The sequence below is a fragment of the Opisthocomus hoazin genome, chromosome 8 (genome assembly GCF_030867145.1).
Source record: "Opisthocomus hoazin isolate bOpiHoa1 chromosome 8, bOpiHoa1.hap1, whole genome shotgun sequence".
NCBI lineage: Eukaryota > Metazoa > Chordata > Aves > Opisthocomiformes > Opisthocomidae > Opisthocomus > Opisthocomus hoazin.
Window position 1 is genome coordinate 60,268,695 of NC_134421.1, and position 17,852 is coordinate 60,286,546.

Sequence of the window (17,852 nt, forward strand, 5' to 3'; positions counted from 1 at the left end):
CACTGCGGGGCAGCTCCCTGCAGCAGGAGCAGGATGATGAGCATGTCCAGGGAAAGGTTTTGCTCAAGGGAAACCCACGTGAGCCCCAGCATGGGCTGTTGGCCTTGGTGTCAGCTCTTGTGGTAGGAGTCCAGCCTGGGAACAGCCTCGGAGCAGTGCTGCGCGGGGGTCGTCTCGGCAAGTTTTCAGGCACGGTGGTCCCCCAGGCACTGGGCGCACCTTGTTATTACCCATGGGTTGGCTCTTCCCACTCTTTGTGCGGGTGGGTGTGAGCCTGGTGCCCCGAAATCAGCCATGATGCACCCACACAGCCACCCTACAGGGATGTTTGCACCCGGCAGCGGCCGGCGAGTGGCTGGGGAAATGCCATCGACGCCACACCAAGCAGCGCTGGGAACTGTGCTCAGGGGGCACCACCACATGTTGGGCAACACGAGACTTCCACAGGATGGTGAAAGTGCCCCTGTATCCCAGTAAATCCCCCCCCCCAGTTTGCTGTAAATACCCCTGGGGCTGCAGAGTCGCACACCCCACCTCCACCCACACACCCACACACCTTCACTAATGAAAACCAGAGGAGCCCGGCCACAGTGCTCTCACTCCTGTCTCCCGGACAAACAACACAACACAATTTTATTGTACTGCGAGGTGGCGGTGGGAGTTTTGCCTGCTACAAAACCTTTCTTTTGTTTCACTATTGTTATTTTCCTCCGTGCGTGTGAGAGTCAACACCAGTCATTACCGTCTTTCTGAAGCACACAGCCTCTCTCAGGGCTCTCTGCGGTGCCGTTGATGCTCTGTAGAGAATGTGAACACCACCACCAAGGTGATGTGCTGCCTTCAGAGCATTCAGAAAATAAGCAGCAAATAATTGTGATGAATGTTCACTGTCCATTGTGCCTGTGCAATCTTAGGAAGTACTTCATGTGCAGGTTACTGGCATTGTGCACTTTTAAAGAATAATTCATAGCTCTTGTAATGTAACCTAGCAATACATCATATCCTGAAGGAGTATTTGATTGGCAGATCTGCCCCCACAGATTAGTTCTGCATGCTGTAAAAATGTTTACAATATTTTCAATATTAAGCAGATACTTAAAACAGACAAGGGTCATTTCAATTAAAAATCAAGCCCTTAGGCAGCTTTACTTGTTTTTTAAAGAAATTAAAAACTGCTATTCTAAAAATTTCCCCAAGCATGTACTAAACTGATCTTTGTACATTTGCCGTATGTGACTGGATGGTGAACTGCTCTGTTGTACTGTCTGTTTTAGCTGCACAAGGCCGCCTCTGTGTGTTTTTCCCCTTCCATACATGCAATCAGGTGGCTCAGCCACCTTTACAGTATTCATTTTAACAGGTCGTTCTACATAAATACTTTTTTTTTTTTGCTGGTGGGGGTGTCTTAAATTAAAGTAACAGCGTTATATCCCGTGCCATCATACCATAGCCATATACCTCGGAAACAAGCTAGGAAAGAAACTCCTTGTAGCAACCACCTGCTTCTTGTCCTCAGCCCACTCAGCTGGCCCTTGGCCAGGCACAGGTCTGTCACAGTCTAACATCTGATTTTCAGTTCTCTGCAGTCAGCGTTGCTTTCCCTGTCCACCCCCTCCGCAGCTCTGCAACTCAGCCTCAGCACCCGTGCTGCTCTCACCACGCCTTTATTCCCAGACCTGTCACACAGCCAGCACAGCCCCTTTTGCTCCAGCACAATGAACGATTACCCATCTTTATTTCACTTCATGTGCGTTATTTTTTTCTTAATCTCATTCTGGCACAAGCATGGAGTAGAGGGGTCTCTGCGCCCACCAGCTGGGCGCTGCCGCTAGCCAATGCCTGTAACCTGTTGGATGTGCAAAGGCTGGTAAGGTAGCTTGGAAAGGCTCAGCGGTGACCAAAATTACTCTTCTTGTGATTCACTTTCTTCTCCAGCCTTGTTTTTTGAGGGTGGTGGATGTCAGGCTGGGTTTGGCTAGCAGGAGTCACTCAGCATGGGAAATGTCGATATCGCATAGGACAATCTCCTAGAGGGCCAGCATCAAGCATTTTTTTGATAGATAATGTTACCTGACTCCACTATAATACAGAAAAATGAAGCTGTTGAAGGGAAACTGTTTAAATGGAAAGGAGAAGCTACAGCAAGGTTTTCTCCTTGAAGAATTTACAAATATCCAGAGCTTAGTTATATATAGGCAAGTAATCTAATCCAATGATTCCCTACCAAAAACCTTGGGTGTTGTGGATTTTGTCTAAGTAGTTGGCCAAGAGCAAGCTATTTGCAATGTAAAAAAAGGTAGGTGCTATGAAACAGGATCTTTACCAAAAGCTGCTAATTGTAATGTCACCAGGGATATGCGAGCAAAATCTAGTTTAGAATCATCCTGGTAAAAAGAAATTTCTGTATCCAATAAAAAACAGTCAATTAGTGTTGAATGGAAATAGCCAATATTCAAAGAGGAGAAATACTTGCACTCAAGAACTTTAATGTAATAGAAATTTTTTAATAATAAATATCAGAAGAAAGCTTTTTACACAACTTATAACCTGTTAACTGTGACCAAAATTATAAAAATCAAAGTCACGCCCTAGATCCATCTTTCTAGTTTTTCATCCTGTCACCCTCATAGAATGGCACGCAATAAAAATCCAATAATATTCATTGATAGGTTTATCTTAAAATAATGCATGAAGTCCCTGTAACACCTCGGCAGCCTTCCTCAGAAATGTCATTAATGATTGGAAAGTCCATTATATAGCCCTGTGCAGCAAATGGCATAATCTAGAAAGTTCTTTTACAAAAATTTGTCTGTGGTTGTGCCAGTCTTTGCAGGCTGGGCTGTGATTGTGATATCAGCTTACTTTATTTTTTATAGTTGCATTTTATCTTTTTTCAGATAGTTCTGTAAAGAATCACAACTTAAAGCATTGTTATTGGTTTTAAGGTCCAGCGCCACACGTTTCCGCTGGAGTCAGTGCTACTACACAGCCCAAGATGAATGGGCCTTAGACAACATCTACATCGGGCAGCAGTGTCCCAACATGTGCAGCGGACATGGCTGGTGCGACCATGGAGTTTGCAGGTATAAAGCATTTGCCAGTTCCTCTTAACAATGGTCTCCTGATACTTCAGGTATCCTGTTGTTTTGTATGCTTTTTTCTGTTCTTGGCTGTTGTCTTTAGAGCAAACGTTAAAGAATAAAAGCACTGGGGGGTGGGTTAGACCATTCAAGCAACAGTAACAGCTGGTTGCTCGCATCTCTCCGTCCAAGAGCCCGTGCCCTTTGCAAATCCAGGCACGGGGCTGCCCTGCAGCAAGTGACCTGATGGCCCCTCCAGGCCTTTGCACAAGGACCCCAGGAACCAGCTCAGTGCCAGAGCTGTTTTGCTGGGTCAGAAGGGCCCCAGGAACCAGCTCAGCACTGCTTAGCAGCCCTGGTCAGACCAGATGCAGTACCAAGAGCACATGCTACTGCCTGCCGGCATCAAACTTTCTGGGCACCACAGAGTTTTTTTAAAAATAAGATATAGAATGTTTCCAGTTATCCAGTTATTCCATCTCATTTCCAGGATCCCAAATTCCAATCCCAGAATGATTTGTTATTTCACATGTAATTTTTAAAGGTCAGTGTGCTGCCTTAAGGAGTTGTCAGCACAGAATAAAGTCTTTAAAAGCTTGTTACCTTTATGCTTCCTTCCAGGTGTGACTCAGGGTTTCGGGGTACTGAATGTCAGCCTGAAAATCCCCTTCCTTCAACTATCATGTCTGATTTTGAGAACCCAGACAGCATGAAGACAGAGTGGCAAGAAATTATTGGGGGAGAGATCGTCAAGCCTGAAGAAGGTTGTGGGGTCATCTCATCTGGCTCCTCGCTCTACTTCAGCAAGGTACTAGCAAGGGATGGGAGACTGAGAAAGGCACATAATGTGAGTTTGAATGGAGTATCACGCGGCTGTATGGCAAAGAAAAGGAAGGTGGCAGAAAGCAGCATGCAGTATGAGAAGCGCATTGAAGAGCGCAGCTGTGCGGCGCAGGTAAAGAACAAAGCAATCAAAAGAGACAGGGAGGGACACGTGCATTATGTATCCAAGAAACACCAGCTGTAATGGAAGGAAGCAAATCGTCAGTGTGCTGGGAAGCGTGCGCATTCATACTGTCTCAATTGTGCATTTTCTGTTTTGAGACTCGGTTCTTTCTCAGCTATCCCCAGCTCTCATTTGTTTGTTCTGTACTGTTCTGGATAAGGGACGGAGAAAGGTTGGCTTTCCAGGGAACGAGCAGCTTAATTTGAGGTCACAGGACCAAAACTAGTGAAAAGAACACCCCAGACTTTTAGAATGTAGTTAGCCTGTAGGAGGATACTCTTTTGTATAACTTGGATGCTTTGCAGACAAAAATAATACTTCAGGGAAGAGATATAGGGAAATCTGCTAATTAATAACAATTATAACTAAAATAAAAAGAGATCTTTATGACCAGATGTATGATTATGGGTTGTCATCACAGATTTATTTTTTATTGTTTCTCCTCGGGTCTAGTACTGGGTATTGTTTTATTCTTAATTGAAAGGAAGAGTATAAATGCAGCTAAGTGCTTCTCTTTTAAAGGTTTAATCAAACTGTCACTGCTGTCATGAGAGTCAGATTAGTCCCAGAAGAATAACCCAATATGCAATGCTATGCAATTTTGTGTTGTCTACCTCATTACAAAAAAATCTAACCCATCAAATAATTTTCAGCACTCCTACATAGTCTCACATCCAGCTCCACTGGAAGTGCAGCTCTGTGCTGAAGATTTCATATTAGACTAATCAGTATAACTAGCTAATTGTGATAATTGGATTTTTTTATATAATTGTCTTCTCTGTTAGATGTTTTTCCTTCTGGCTGAGTTCCTTATGCCAAGTTGCTCAAAGTAGTTTGCTAAATTAGAATTAACCTGCTATGATCTTTCTTCTGATTTCTGCTAAAGAGGAGTGAAAAACTCATTAGAAATTCTTGGCTTCTATCTATTGATCTCTAAGGGTTAGGTTATCATTCATTTCTTGAGTAGCAGCAGTCTGCGTGCCATCACCAGAAGGTGATTTATTTAATTTCTGTTTAGATCTTTTTCAAGGCATCTAGTGGCCATGCTGGTAGAAAATAAAAAAATATTTTTATACTTGCCCAACAGTTCTGTATTGTTTTGAGAGCTCATATTCTCAGGCTCAATTTCTTTGCATTTGCTCAAATAGCCCCTTTTTATTTTAATGTCTACTGTTTACTGCCATAATCAATTACTGCTACCAGAATTAATGCTGGCTTTGTTCTGATGACCCTCTATCTTTTGGTTTACAACTCATTTTAATCAGTCGTAGGTGTCTTTGCAATACACAGCTGTTTCAATTAGCCCCTGCAATTCGTCTGAGGTTTTACCTTGCTCATGCTCTTTCTCAGTTAACCTGGTTCTGTGGTTAACCCTTTGGCAGGCAGAGCTGCTGTGGGCCCTAGATATGGAAAACCTACCCGGCACAGTTTCACAGCCAGAGCTTGCCCCACTGCGGGTTGATCTGTTCAGCTGGGACACGCCTGCCCATGGGACAGCAAGGGTGTTACATCTTTATTATCCATTACTAGTTTGATTTGATGATCATCTTTTCAAATTCCCATGGGTCTCCAAAAGAAGCTGTGAAAACAAACTACCAAGAGATGATCAGTGTCGCCTTGGCCAGAATTAGCCACATGAGGCTACACCAGGAAACTCAGGGCTGAACCCAAGACTGAGCCCATCTTACTCGCATGGCACCAGGGCTTTACTCAGCTGAAGATAAACCAACAAATAAACCAAAACAGCAGACATAATTCAATATGACTGTATCCTAAGTCAAAGGAGTCAAAGGATTCTTCTTCACAGGTTTTAGTTGTCATTGGTGGTGTAAGCTACCTGCATTTCAAAGCCAAAAGCATGCACCTTACAGAAATCAGTCTAGCAGTGTGATGTGGCCTATTCGGTAAAGTCTACAAATGAGCTACGGACCCAGGCTGCAACGCTAGCAAAGCAGAATGTTCTGAGCAGGACAGAAATAGGCATTTATCTGAGCTGGGTTTACCCTGAACTGGGTAGGAAGAGGAAAGAGGTGATGAGTAGAATGGGATTTAAATTAATCTATCATCTTCTTAAAAAATATAGATGATATTTTAAATCTCAGCTCATAAATCTTGTTACTTATGTCTAGCTAGATCAGGCCACTTGCTTATCTCAAATTTGTCTGGAAATTTGTCACGAGGATCTTGGATGTACAAGGGAGAAAAACAGGGATGTACAGGGAAAAACGTAAGTTTTATTTAAAACATAAGCATCAGTTTCTAACTTTGCCCAGGTTTCCCTTTTTGATACCTTTTTGTGCTTGGAGTTAGACAGGAAGCCACGATTTTTTAAGGAATGAAAAACAGTAGGTGTGTTGCCAGTTCTGCTCCGTTTTGGGGGACAGCGCCAGGTTGCAGCTACTTTTAATGAACACAGATGTATAATTCCTGCATCCCCTCTCCAGCTACACATATTTGGCTTTGCCCTACTTATAGCATCTTGTGATGGCACGGAGCCGTGCGGGGCAGGGCTGTGCCAGGCATGGGGCACGCAGGTCTCCTCTGCGGAGACACCGCTCTTGCCCTGTGTACTGCCTCGCCCCGGGCAGCCTCAAATCGCACGTCAGCATCTTGTAGGCTTGCTGATGTGCAAGCCCATGAGCTCAGCCTCAAGCAGCAGTGCACACAGGGAAGAGGGGAATGGGATAATTCGAGTTACAATAAAAGGCTCTCAAACCTGAAAGCTTTTGTTTAGCTGAATATGTTCTGTCTTGCTTTGCCAATATACACAGAGTGACTGTGTTGACCACAGAGTAAATGTCCAAGAGCTGTTTCCTGCTAGAACTCAAAAATATGCTTGGAAAAGCTGTTCACTAAATTTTACGAGGCTATTTTTTTCCTCTCACCTATGCTCAGGTGAACCTGAAACCAAATCACAGGTTTTAGTTGAAAGACTCCTGATTTACAACACTGACTAGGAAAAGAGCATAGCTTTGTGTAGGAACAAATCCTACTCACCTGAGGCCTGAAGAGGAAATGCCCCTCCCTTGCTCTTGTGTAGCAGATGGGCTTCTAGCAACAGGTGTTTCAGGGGCCACAACTTCAGAGGATCAGGCTACCCTACACAGTGCAAGATTTGACTGGGGAAATGAGACTTCAGAAATGTTTTTTTCCTGCTTTAAGGTTTATAATTGAAAAGCTGAATATTTAAAAACTTAGCCCCAGCTGGTTCAGGACACCCAGGGTCTGCCTTTTGTCTTCCAAAGGTACTTAGCACCTTGAAGGAATGAGGCAAAATAGTTGTGTTGAAATTGTGTTGTGAAGTTGCCTTGTGTGTTGAAATGTAATAATAAAAATGCTTGTGGAATCACACCAGAGTGATTAAGACATAAAGGATGGCCAAGCACAATCATTGTCTGAAAGACAAAAAATGTCATGTTAACAGAAAATTTCGTGTCTTCCATGTTGTGCAATTTTCTGCATGGTATTCATCTGTGTTGGACTTTTTTAAATCTGTCTCTTCGTAATGAAGGTGTCATATTTAATACTATTATTTCCCTCCCTCCACTCTTTTTATTTTAGGCTGGAAAAAGACAGTTGGTAAGCTGGGATTTGGACACAGCCTGGGTGGATTTTGTCCAGTTTTACATCCAGATAGGAGGAGACAGTTCTTCATGCAATAGACCAGACAGCAGAGAAGAAGGTGTGCTGCTGCAGTACAGCAATAACGGCGGTATCAACTGGCAGCTGCTAGCAGAAATGTATTTCTCTGACTTTAGCAAACCCAGGTATAATTTTGGTCTAAATTAAATCCACACTGCATTGGTCCTTTTAAAAAAAATAATTTCTCAGTTTATAATGCTTAAAAGCCATCATTATATGGAACCTTTTCCAGGCTGTCACAGTAAACTCGTGTCACTAGGAAAGAAAAATCTAATGAAAGTGGGCCTTAAAAAAAATGAAGTAAAATATAAAGTTTCCAATCACTCACCTCCCATGTAAAACATGACTAAAATGCTAACATGTGCAAAATGTTAGCAAGCAAATATAGAACTTGCCCAAAAGAGGTGTAGAAATCTTCCGTTTCCTCTGACTCTGGTTTCACATCTAATGAGCATGTATTAATGTCACATACAACAAAATGTCCTTTAAAGAAATATTTAAGGAGGAGAAGGAGTCAAGTTCAGCATTTCAAATTTGCTGTAAGACAGCTTGTCAGTGAAAATTTAAATTGTGTTTGCCTGCACAGATTTTCACATGGTTTCTATTACCTGTAGTTCATGTTTTGCAATGTGTAAATAATTTTACCTTCCCATCCTGTCATTTTGCATTGCAATGAACAATGTTTTCAGAAGGACTTCTGTAACTTGGCAAACTGTCCTTTTCTAAAGGTGATCTAGGCACTTGGAAGTGTAAAACCATTGAACTTTGTTTAGCCTTTGTCAAAATTGCAGCACGCATCCAAAACAGAAGCTGCATGCTGAAACCTTCATCACTAGACCCTCCAATGGATTAGTTTTAGACAAAACATTTGCCCCTCTGAGTAACCAAGAGTGATGGTCCTTTCTGAATATAGCTATGCATATTTATTTTTCTGCTGCTTCAGATGTGGTCCAGAGCTTATTTTCGAACACACAAATCAAGGAATCCTCTGGAAAAACAGGGTTCCCTGCAGCGCTGAACAATTCCTCCACCTCTCTCTGTCTAATCAACAAGTGAAGCAGGGTCCATGGTACAAAATAACATGTGGTATAAAGAAAGAGTACCAGAAGGAATATATGTATAAATGCATATATGTAATGTGTCTGAAATAGGACTGAACAAGTAACTAATTATTGTACTTTTTAAAGTAAGTATGCTTAGTTTTGAAATGTCAGCTTTTAATGAACATTATTTTTGTAAGGTGTTTCTTAAGTCGAACATAAAGCAAACTATCTGAGAAGACCCCAAGTTCTTTTATGAAGATCCATATAAGAGGGCTGAAATATTTTTATCCACAGCAGATAGCTCTGCTACATAATCTGTTGCATTTTAATAGAAGGATGTTTTTGTCTACAAATAGGATCAACCAGCGGAAGAGAATGAGAAATTACTTTTGCCAGCATATTTCACTATTACTTGCTGGCACCAGAAGAACATTAAGACTTGTTGAACATGGATCAGCTGAACAGTTTAATTCAAAGCTGAAGAGTTCAAATCAGTTCCTTATTGTGCTAGGCAATATAGTAATAGAGAGTTAAAAATAGTCATTTTCTGAAAGAGTTTACATTCTCCACAGACAAGAAGGACAAAGAAGGCTTCTTGATATGCAGTGTGTAAATAAGTATCCAGATACGTAGAGGATTTCTGGGACTTCTACGTGTAAGATAGATACTGGCTTTCCTGCTTCTTTTCCCTGCTCAGTGGTATTTCTCCCATTTCTTTACAAACTTGTGTTCCCTAAGGTTCTACTGAATTTCTGTTCTTCAGGTTTGTCTATCTGGAGCTGCCGGCTGCAGCCAAGACACCATGCACCAGGTTTCGCTGGTGGCAGCCCGTGTTTTCAGGGGAAGGGTATGATCAGTGGGCCATCGATGACATCATCATTTTGTCAGAGAAGCAGAAGCACATCATTCCCGTGGTTAATCCCACTTTGCCACAGGTGAGAGTAGGCTGTGGGCACCCCCACGCAACAAGAACCATCCTCTCTGTTGGTAGACTTTTCTTTTAATACAATTTTCTTTGAAAATATTGGGTGTATTTAAAGTAACAGCAGTAGTGATGCAGCTGTGTGTCTCTCTGTGTGGTACTAACCTGGCTCTTACAAAGCCATCAGACTCCTAATCTTTGTAATAGAGGGAGTAATTACCTCCTCAAAAAGTCAAGACAGAAATTTGGGAAATGATAATTTTTGGAAAATGACGGAAAGTGCAAATTGCAACATTTGAAAATTTATCATTTTGGAAATTATTCTGAAGTCACAGTGCAAGGTGATAGTACTTCTTGTTGCTTTTGTTTTCCCTTTTAACAGAACTTTTATGAAAAGCCAGCATTTGATTACCCTATGAACCAGCTGAGCGTATGGTTAATGTTGGCCAACGAAGGGATGTACAAGAATGAGAGTTTCTGCTCTGCCACCCCCTCTGCCATGCTCTTCGGTAAATCAGACGGAGATCGGTTTGCAGTGACTCGAGATTTAACTCTGAAGCCTGGATACGTCCTGCAGTTCAAGGTATTCCTTAAACATAAATCCCTGCAGAATATCAGTAAAACTGCCCTTAGTCAGAATGTGCAAGATGTCAGTGGGCTACAGTTCAAAACAAGGTGATAAATTATACTACTGTGTAAAAAGATGTGAAGAGCACAAGTATGAATTCACACAGCATAAAATATCATGCTGCTTTCTAAAAGCATAGCCAAAACCTTGGTGCAGCAGAGCTTTTTTATCCCTCTGGAGAAGTTTTAAAGCTTGTTGTTCTTCAACACATTTCAGAAGTGGGCTGAAGTGACCGTCATTATACTCGAGTCACTACTAGGAAATGCTACTGTACTGTCAAGGGAAAAAGGATTTATCCCATCTGGGGCTCTGTGACTACAAAAACTCCAATGTAGTTTGCGTACATTTTTTGTATTTTAAACTATTTAAGGACTTACAAGCTGCTCTGTACTCAAGTGTGGGGTTTTCATATAATCTACTTTTATTATGTCAATGAATATAGGCTCAAATTAGCATTCTCTTCTTTAAAGGGCTTACAAAAATTTCAGTGGTCTGACAATACATCAGAATATGGGCTCCAAAGAAAGCTTATTTGCTTTGACAAGCTCTTGTTTCAGAACCCTAATCAAAATTTTATTGAGTTTATAATGAAATCCCATTGGTGAATTCTAGAGGTTGGTTGCAATACAATTTTAATGAGCTCACCACAAATACATGGTCCTTACATAATTGGTGGATACAGACACTGAATAATTTACAAGTGGAATTATTAAAGAGATCAGATGTTTACAGGCAGCTTTTCAAATATAATTCCCACAGTTCTAAAACAGGAAAGTTAGTTAGAAATAATGGAATGTGTAAAATAATCTCATTTCATCTAAAAGCTATGCTAATGAAATGCTATACAAGCTGAGGGATTGCAGTACAATTTCTGAGTGAGTATTGCTTGTGGTTTTATACCTTAAACTGTCTAAAAACCAAAAATACTTCAATATGTAAGTACCGTTTAGCCTGGAAAAGATGCTATTTGCCTCTTGACCACTTTTGTCTACTTCAGTGACTAAGTCTCCTTTCTATAGGTTTGATGATCAACAGCAATTCAAAAATGGTTTAGTCAAAAAAAGCAATACTTAAAAATGTTCCCTATGCCTTCCATCTCTGAAACACTTGGCAATGTAACATAGATATGCAAAATATAAGCAACATATATCAGAGAACAGTGAGTTCTTCTTTATAAAGTCTATTATTTAAAGCCGGAATTTATACTCATTTCTTTTTTGGATAGCTTTTAAACTGGCCTGCACATAGATGTGCTAGTCCTATTTGCGTGCTTTAATTTTAAACATATGGTTAAACACTTTCCTGAGTTTGTGAAAATTCCGTTTTAAATAGCTTCCTGGAATAATTTTGCATTGATAAACTCAAAGACAGTAATTTGTCAAAATTATTTCATTTTACATGAATGAGTTTGTTTTACATTTTGCATTTTACAGCTCAAGTAGAATTTTTGCAATAAAATCATGAAAACTAATATTTCTCTGATAGCTTGAAAAATGAAGCTGAAAACTTCAAATCAGCAGTTGATTTTTGTCTTGGTTACATTCTCATTTCACATTTTAATATGCATTTTTCTACTTCATCCAATTCTGCTCTATTCTGAAGGCCCAAACTGCAGCATCAGCTCCCAGGCACCATTGCCGTGTGGTCAGTGACTGGGCTGTGGGCAGGGCATGGGGGACCTGGGAATCAGGCTGGTCCTCTGGGCACGCTGGCTGGACTGCACATGGGATGGGCCTCAGAGGATGCTGCTCTTCCCACTCCTCCCAGGTATGAAGGTGCTTGGCCACAGTTTGCTGTTTGTGGCCTGCTAGGCACCAGGGCCTTTGAAAAGTTCTTTGCACATCTCAGTGTGCTGAACCCGGCAACCTTAATGAAGAGATAGCAGGGATTTTTACTGAAAAATGTCATATATGCATAGCAAATAAACTCCAAGCATCAGTCACCATTTGCCAGCAAGGTTCAAAGCAAGTGTTCAGAGCGCTAGACCTCCCAAACCAAAAACTCAAAGGTGGTTTGCAGCCAATAAATACCAATAACAGTACAGGTTTCTTCAGCTTGTATCTGTTGCTCTGCTTCTTTTGCAGCTGAACATTGGTTGCACCAACCAGTACAGCAGCTCTGCTCCCGTTCTGCTTCAGTACTCGCATGACGCTGGGCTCTTCTGGTCACTTGTGAAGGAGGGCTGCTACCCTGCATCTCCGGGCACAAAAGGATGCGAGGGAAGCTCCCGGGAGCTGAGCGAGCCAACCGTGTATCACACAGGAGACTTTGAGGACTGGACAAGAATTACTCTTGTTATCCCCAGGTCGCTTGCAGCCAGGTACTGTCCATTGTAAGTCAGTGATGCCAGTAGTAACTGTGAATCAGCTGCCCCTTCTTTGATGTTACATTGGGAAAAAGTTGCAAGCTGTGAATAAAACCAGTGTTAAAATTCAGTACATTTAGGAAAAATACATTGTGCTCTCCAAAACAGGGAGAAGCTTTCTATTTTAAAAGTGTCAGAAGAGTATATAAAATTAAGATGCAAACCAACAAGGAACACAGAACATATTAATTTGGCATCAATCTCTTCATCACGGTACCCTCTTTACACCTATCAGTTAGGTCAGAGGCACCAGCAAAAGAGTGATAAGTCACTTCAATCAAATAAACCATTTCAGCAGGATTAATTTCACAAACAGTTATCACTGGGCAAAGAAACTCTAGAAGTGTATTTGAGCTGCTGCATAATGTGCCTTGTCATTGAAAGTGGCCGGGACAGCTGAAGTCAAAGGAGGGAGGAATGCTAGGTGCGCTCAACTGGGAGCACGGCCTCAGCATCGGGTTAATACAGATGAGAAAACATCAGACAGTGGGAGACACAAATAAGCCTTGAAATCAGGAGGCTTTTCTCAAACTTACTTGGATTTGGCAAATTCCTCGCTCCCCTTGCTAGCTTTCTTACACCATCAGCAGACCTGATTTGTTGCTCTGATTTGCTGCCTGCACCGAGCGCTGCCAGCACAGCCAGCAGCCGTCCCCCTATTCCCTGGCCATCCCCTGGCTGCCTCCTGCCTCTCTGCCTCCAGGCAGCTGCTCCAGCACTGGCCTCCGGTTTCGGCTCCATACTCCTGCTGCCGGCTCCTCATCCTCCAGTCCCCGCACAGATTTTGAGTACGTGGCATATTGTGTTGCAGGGGAGCCAGTGCCTTTGTCGCAAGGAGCTAAAATAGCAGCGTGTACCATAACAAGTTTGTCTTTTCTTCAGTAATTAGCCAATAAAAGCAGGTGCCAAATTGCACAGATCTGACACCAGCTGATTTGATTTACCCAAAACAAGCACTGCAGAATCAATAGCAGCAATCTGTTTGGCATTATGTTCAGTAATGTGATCGGGAACAAGAAGCTCATGCTAATACATTAAAAATGTAAGTACTGCAAATACAATGAGGGTCTCGGTGTTGTGGGTCACTTCGGAAATCACAGCTCATGGGTTATCCGGAGAGCATCCCATTTCATCCGTTGGTACAAAGCACTAGCGCAGTGATCACCTACTTACCTGCCAAATCCCATTGCACAGCAGAAAACACCCAATAGGCTTATTACAAGGAGGATCTTAGTTAAATCATTGGATTTGCAATGATATGTTAAATTGGTTCTCCCCTCTGGAGGTCCTATAAAATGATTTGGCTGAAAGTTAAAGATTGAAAGTTAAAAACCAAAACATTTTTTCTTGAACAAATTTCCTGTGCTGTGGGTCAGCTGGAGTAACTTCATGTAGGCTCACTGAAGTCCCTGGAGCAGTTTCAGTTATACAAGCAAAGGATTAGATCACTGTTTTCCAGGAATTTCATGTTATCATCCAAGAATAAAAACTGTATTTCTGTCCACATGTCCTGTAGGACATGTTATTTGCCATTTTTTTTATAAAGTGGATGATTTTTCTTGTATCCAAATTAATTGAAGGTTTTTTACTCAAATTTATATGATCCTGTAATAAACTCTGCATCACTGCCATTACTGAGTTCTTTTCATAAATACCATAGGAAATGGAGTTCTGGGATTTTAAAATGTAATTAGCAGTTTAGATTGAACTGAGTAGCAAAAGGCGTCTTCCAAGTCATGTCTAATCATTCAGTCATTTTGATAAAACCATATATCTGTTCTCTGCATCACACTGGTGGATATGGGCCAGAGAAGTCAAAATAAACTTAAAATAAAAATTTTGAAAAAATACCTGTAAATGAAGGATGTACACAAAATGTAGGATGTCAGAAATATTTTCTAGGCATCTATTTGCATCCCATTTGCAAATAGCTAGTTTAGGAAAATCCTAAAACTTTTAATCTCAAACAAAGAGCACATAAAGTGTGTGGTAGGTATTGAAGCTGGGAATAGTAGCATTGTGCCTTTTGTCGTTGCTTCTCTACAGTAAGACTCGATTCCGCTGGATCCAGGAGAGCAGCTCCCACAAGAGCGTGCCTCCTTTCGGCTTAGACGGCGTTTACATTTCTGAGCCTTGCCCCAGCTACTGCAACGGTCACGGGGACTGCGTCTCGGGGGTCTGCTTCTGTGACCTGGGCTACACGGGTAAGACAGCTCTTTTCAGGTGGGGTTACAGTAAGCACTGGCTGAATTGAAGCTGTAAATCTAGCATCTTCGTTTTCCTCTTCAACATTCTGGAAAAAAACATGATGACAAAAATTTCATGGGCTGCCAGCAAGAATCTTATCATTATGTTAAATAAAATTCAGCACAGGCAAAACAGAACAGCTGAAGGCAGCGGGCGCCGGTGGTGTTTCTGGCAATCGCAATCTTTGAACATCACCATCTGTGGGAATGGGGAAGGGACTAGTGATAGAAGAGAAAACAAAATAAAATATTAGAAAATAAAAAGTCTGCTTAAAATCCTTTGGATCATCTTCAAAAGAATTGCTGCTGGTTTTGAGTCCCCTGGCCATCAGATGGCATGGGACCAGGAGTGAACATATGTTCTGACAGGCCCTTCTGTGGAAAATTCTGCTCACTTGTGGTTTCAGGAGATTTTACGCTGAAACACAAAAACCCAAACTCAATGAAAAAAAAACAGTGATTGACACAACCAGTTGCACGCTGCACTCTTTTCAACCCTCTATACCAACAAAGCAGTAAGCTAACATCTTTTGTTCAATTTGTTTAAAACAAAATAAAAGGATAATATTTTTCTGTTTGCATAAAACGCCTTATCGACATAAAGCGTGGCTGTTTTTCACCTAGTGAAATAAGCCTTCTAGAGTTTAGAGGAAGAAGGCTTATTCTGCCAACGAAAATTGATAAAGAAGGCTTAGGGAGGTACCATTCTGTCGTCAGGGCATTTTCTTAGAAAAGCCCGTTACTTTCTCATATGTGGATGCAACAGAACCATCTGCTGATGTACTGTGTCTGACCTTTACTCTGTTCAACACAGTTTCACCAAAGTATCTCCCCCTTTTTTTTTTTTTCCCCTTGAAGCATCGCACGGAACCTGTGTGTCTAATGTGCCTAATCACAGTGAGATGTTCGACAGGTTCGAGAGGAAGCTAAGCCCTCTCTGGTACAAGATTACAGGAGGTCAGGTTGGGACAGGCTGTGGCGTGCTCAGCGACGGAAAATCTCTGTACTTCAATGGACCTGGCAAAAGGGAGGCGAGGACTGTTCCCCTGGACACCACAAATATCAGGTCAACCCTCAGTGCTCCTTCTCACAGTTGTTTGTGTATTCATGTTGCCTTCTCTCCGCTATTACAAGTATAGATGTGAGAAGGTGTGAAATGTTTTTCTGGTAATCGCAACTTGTAGAAGAAATCTTGAAGTCAGAGAAATTACTTTTTGTTCATTCTGGTGTACTACTTCCTTTTCTCAAGAGAGAATACTTGGGTTAGAAATGGAATGGAATCGCAGCATAGAAAATATGAACTGTTTATCCTTCTGAGAAGATGGTTTTCATTGTATTCTAGATGGACAGGCAGAAGGTGTGGTCCTGAGACTGCACAAAACTTGACTCTGCCCATAGCTAGACAGAAAAACTCCCTTTCCCCCGACTGCACTGAATTGCAGGCACGCTGATGGCGTAACGATGAGCTGTCGTTTACTTGCCAGATGTTGTGAATTAGTCCACTTGTCAGAAGTGTAAAAAACCGGAATGTGAATTGTTTCTGTGTAGTCAAGAGGCTAACAAGCCTTCACCCCTCTCCCTGCTACCACTGAATCCTCCTCCACTGGTAGCAATTACCCTTTTTCTCTCAAATCATCATAATGTAATGTAATTAGGATAAACAAAGGGATGTTAATTCTAACCATTATTTAGCCTGGAGTCTGCTGCTGCTTTGTCCAGTCTCATGAGAGATCACACACCTGAAACCTTGCCCACCCTACAATTATATCAGTTAGCTTAATAAAAGATATTTCTCCTGACAAATGCTGCTCCAAGGGTAAATAATGCCATGGTTTGCTGCATTATTTAATTTGGGAGATCATTCAGCAAAGATTGGCCACAAATTACTGCCACCATCCTCCAGCTCAGCCAAGTGATGCTCCTCAGGGCAGTAGGGGTGCTCCAGGTTTGGGGAGAGCCTCAGCTGCTCCCCAGCACCGAGTGACACAGCACCAGCTGCCTTTCCTCTGTCCCCTGTGTGTCTGACAAATTCTCCTCTGACAAATATGTGAATTATTTACAGAATTATGTAGATTACTTAATAATTAAATTAATTAATTGTTTGACAAATGTGTTTTGGACAAGTACATATTTGCACTGGAACTCTGGGAAGATCTGAGCACTTGTTTTCTATTCCACTGTCTTTTTAAATCTCATGTTCTTAATCCTATGAAGCATAATATTGGAAGTAACCACATCATCAAGAAGTCTGTGTTCAAATGTGGTTTTTTGAAGTTATTCCTTCTTTCCTGGAGAAATCTTTTTATAAAAGAAAAGGATTTTCTTTAACTGTACTTTGAAAACACTTTTAATGCCAGATATTCATATTTATAGCTTTCCATTTTTATAGAGCTTGTACCATTTAAAAAGCCAAAAGAAGTTTTAAAATCCACAGCAACGCTCTTTCTTGACTTTTTAAATCTATCACTATTTCCATTTTGCATGAGAACATGGTCATCTAATGTCTCAAGACTGCCCCAAAAATGTAAATGTTCAGAGGGACACCTGATAAGAGCAACTAAGATCCCTCTCCTGAGCACATGCTCACTGTGTGAGCTGCTCTCCTGTTGCGACTGATCATTTTGTCAAAATAAACCAGTACTGAATTTTTTTATAAGCATCACAGTGAGAAGCCTAACTTTCTTGAACAAGTCAGGTTTGACACCACGTCCCTGGGCTGTTTGCTAGACAGAACAAAAGCACCAGTCATCTCAAACGCAAATGGGACTAGTATTGATTTTTCAGCTTCCACAGCCACACGTGTGCTCAAGGGTAGGATCCATCTCATGTAGCTTGACCAAAACATGGACTCATCAGACTACAGCAATGAACCCAGGCTGCTTTTATGCTCAAAGGAAAGAAACAGCTACTTGAAAAGGGC

The 17,852-nt window shown here is 41.6% G+C and overlaps 1 protein-coding gene across 2 annotated transcripts in view; it reads left to right on the forward strand.

Annotated features, from left to right (window-relative positions):
- RELN (reelin) overlaps positions 1–17,852 on the forward strand; it is a 300,342-nt gene that overhangs the window by 219,416 nt on the left and 63,074 nt on the right. For both annotated transcript variants that reach the window (XM_075429592.1, XM_075429593.1), the window contains exons 23-30: positions 2,946–3,083; positions 3,702–3,888; positions 7,648–7,853; positions 9,535–9,706; positions 10,076–10,276; positions 12,406–12,641; positions 14,733–14,890; positions 15,791–15,998. In XM_075429592.1, the coding sequence (XP_075285707.1) occupies positions 2,946–3,083; positions 3,702–3,888; positions 7,648–7,853; positions 9,535–9,706; positions 10,076–10,276; positions 12,406–12,641; positions 14,733–14,890; positions 15,791–15,998 (1,506 nt within the window). The remainder of the gene's footprint in view (positions 1–2,945; positions 3,084–3,701; positions 3,889–7,647; positions 7,854–9,534; positions 9,707–10,075; positions 10,277–12,405; positions 12,642–14,732; positions 14,891–15,790; positions 15,999–17,852) is intronic.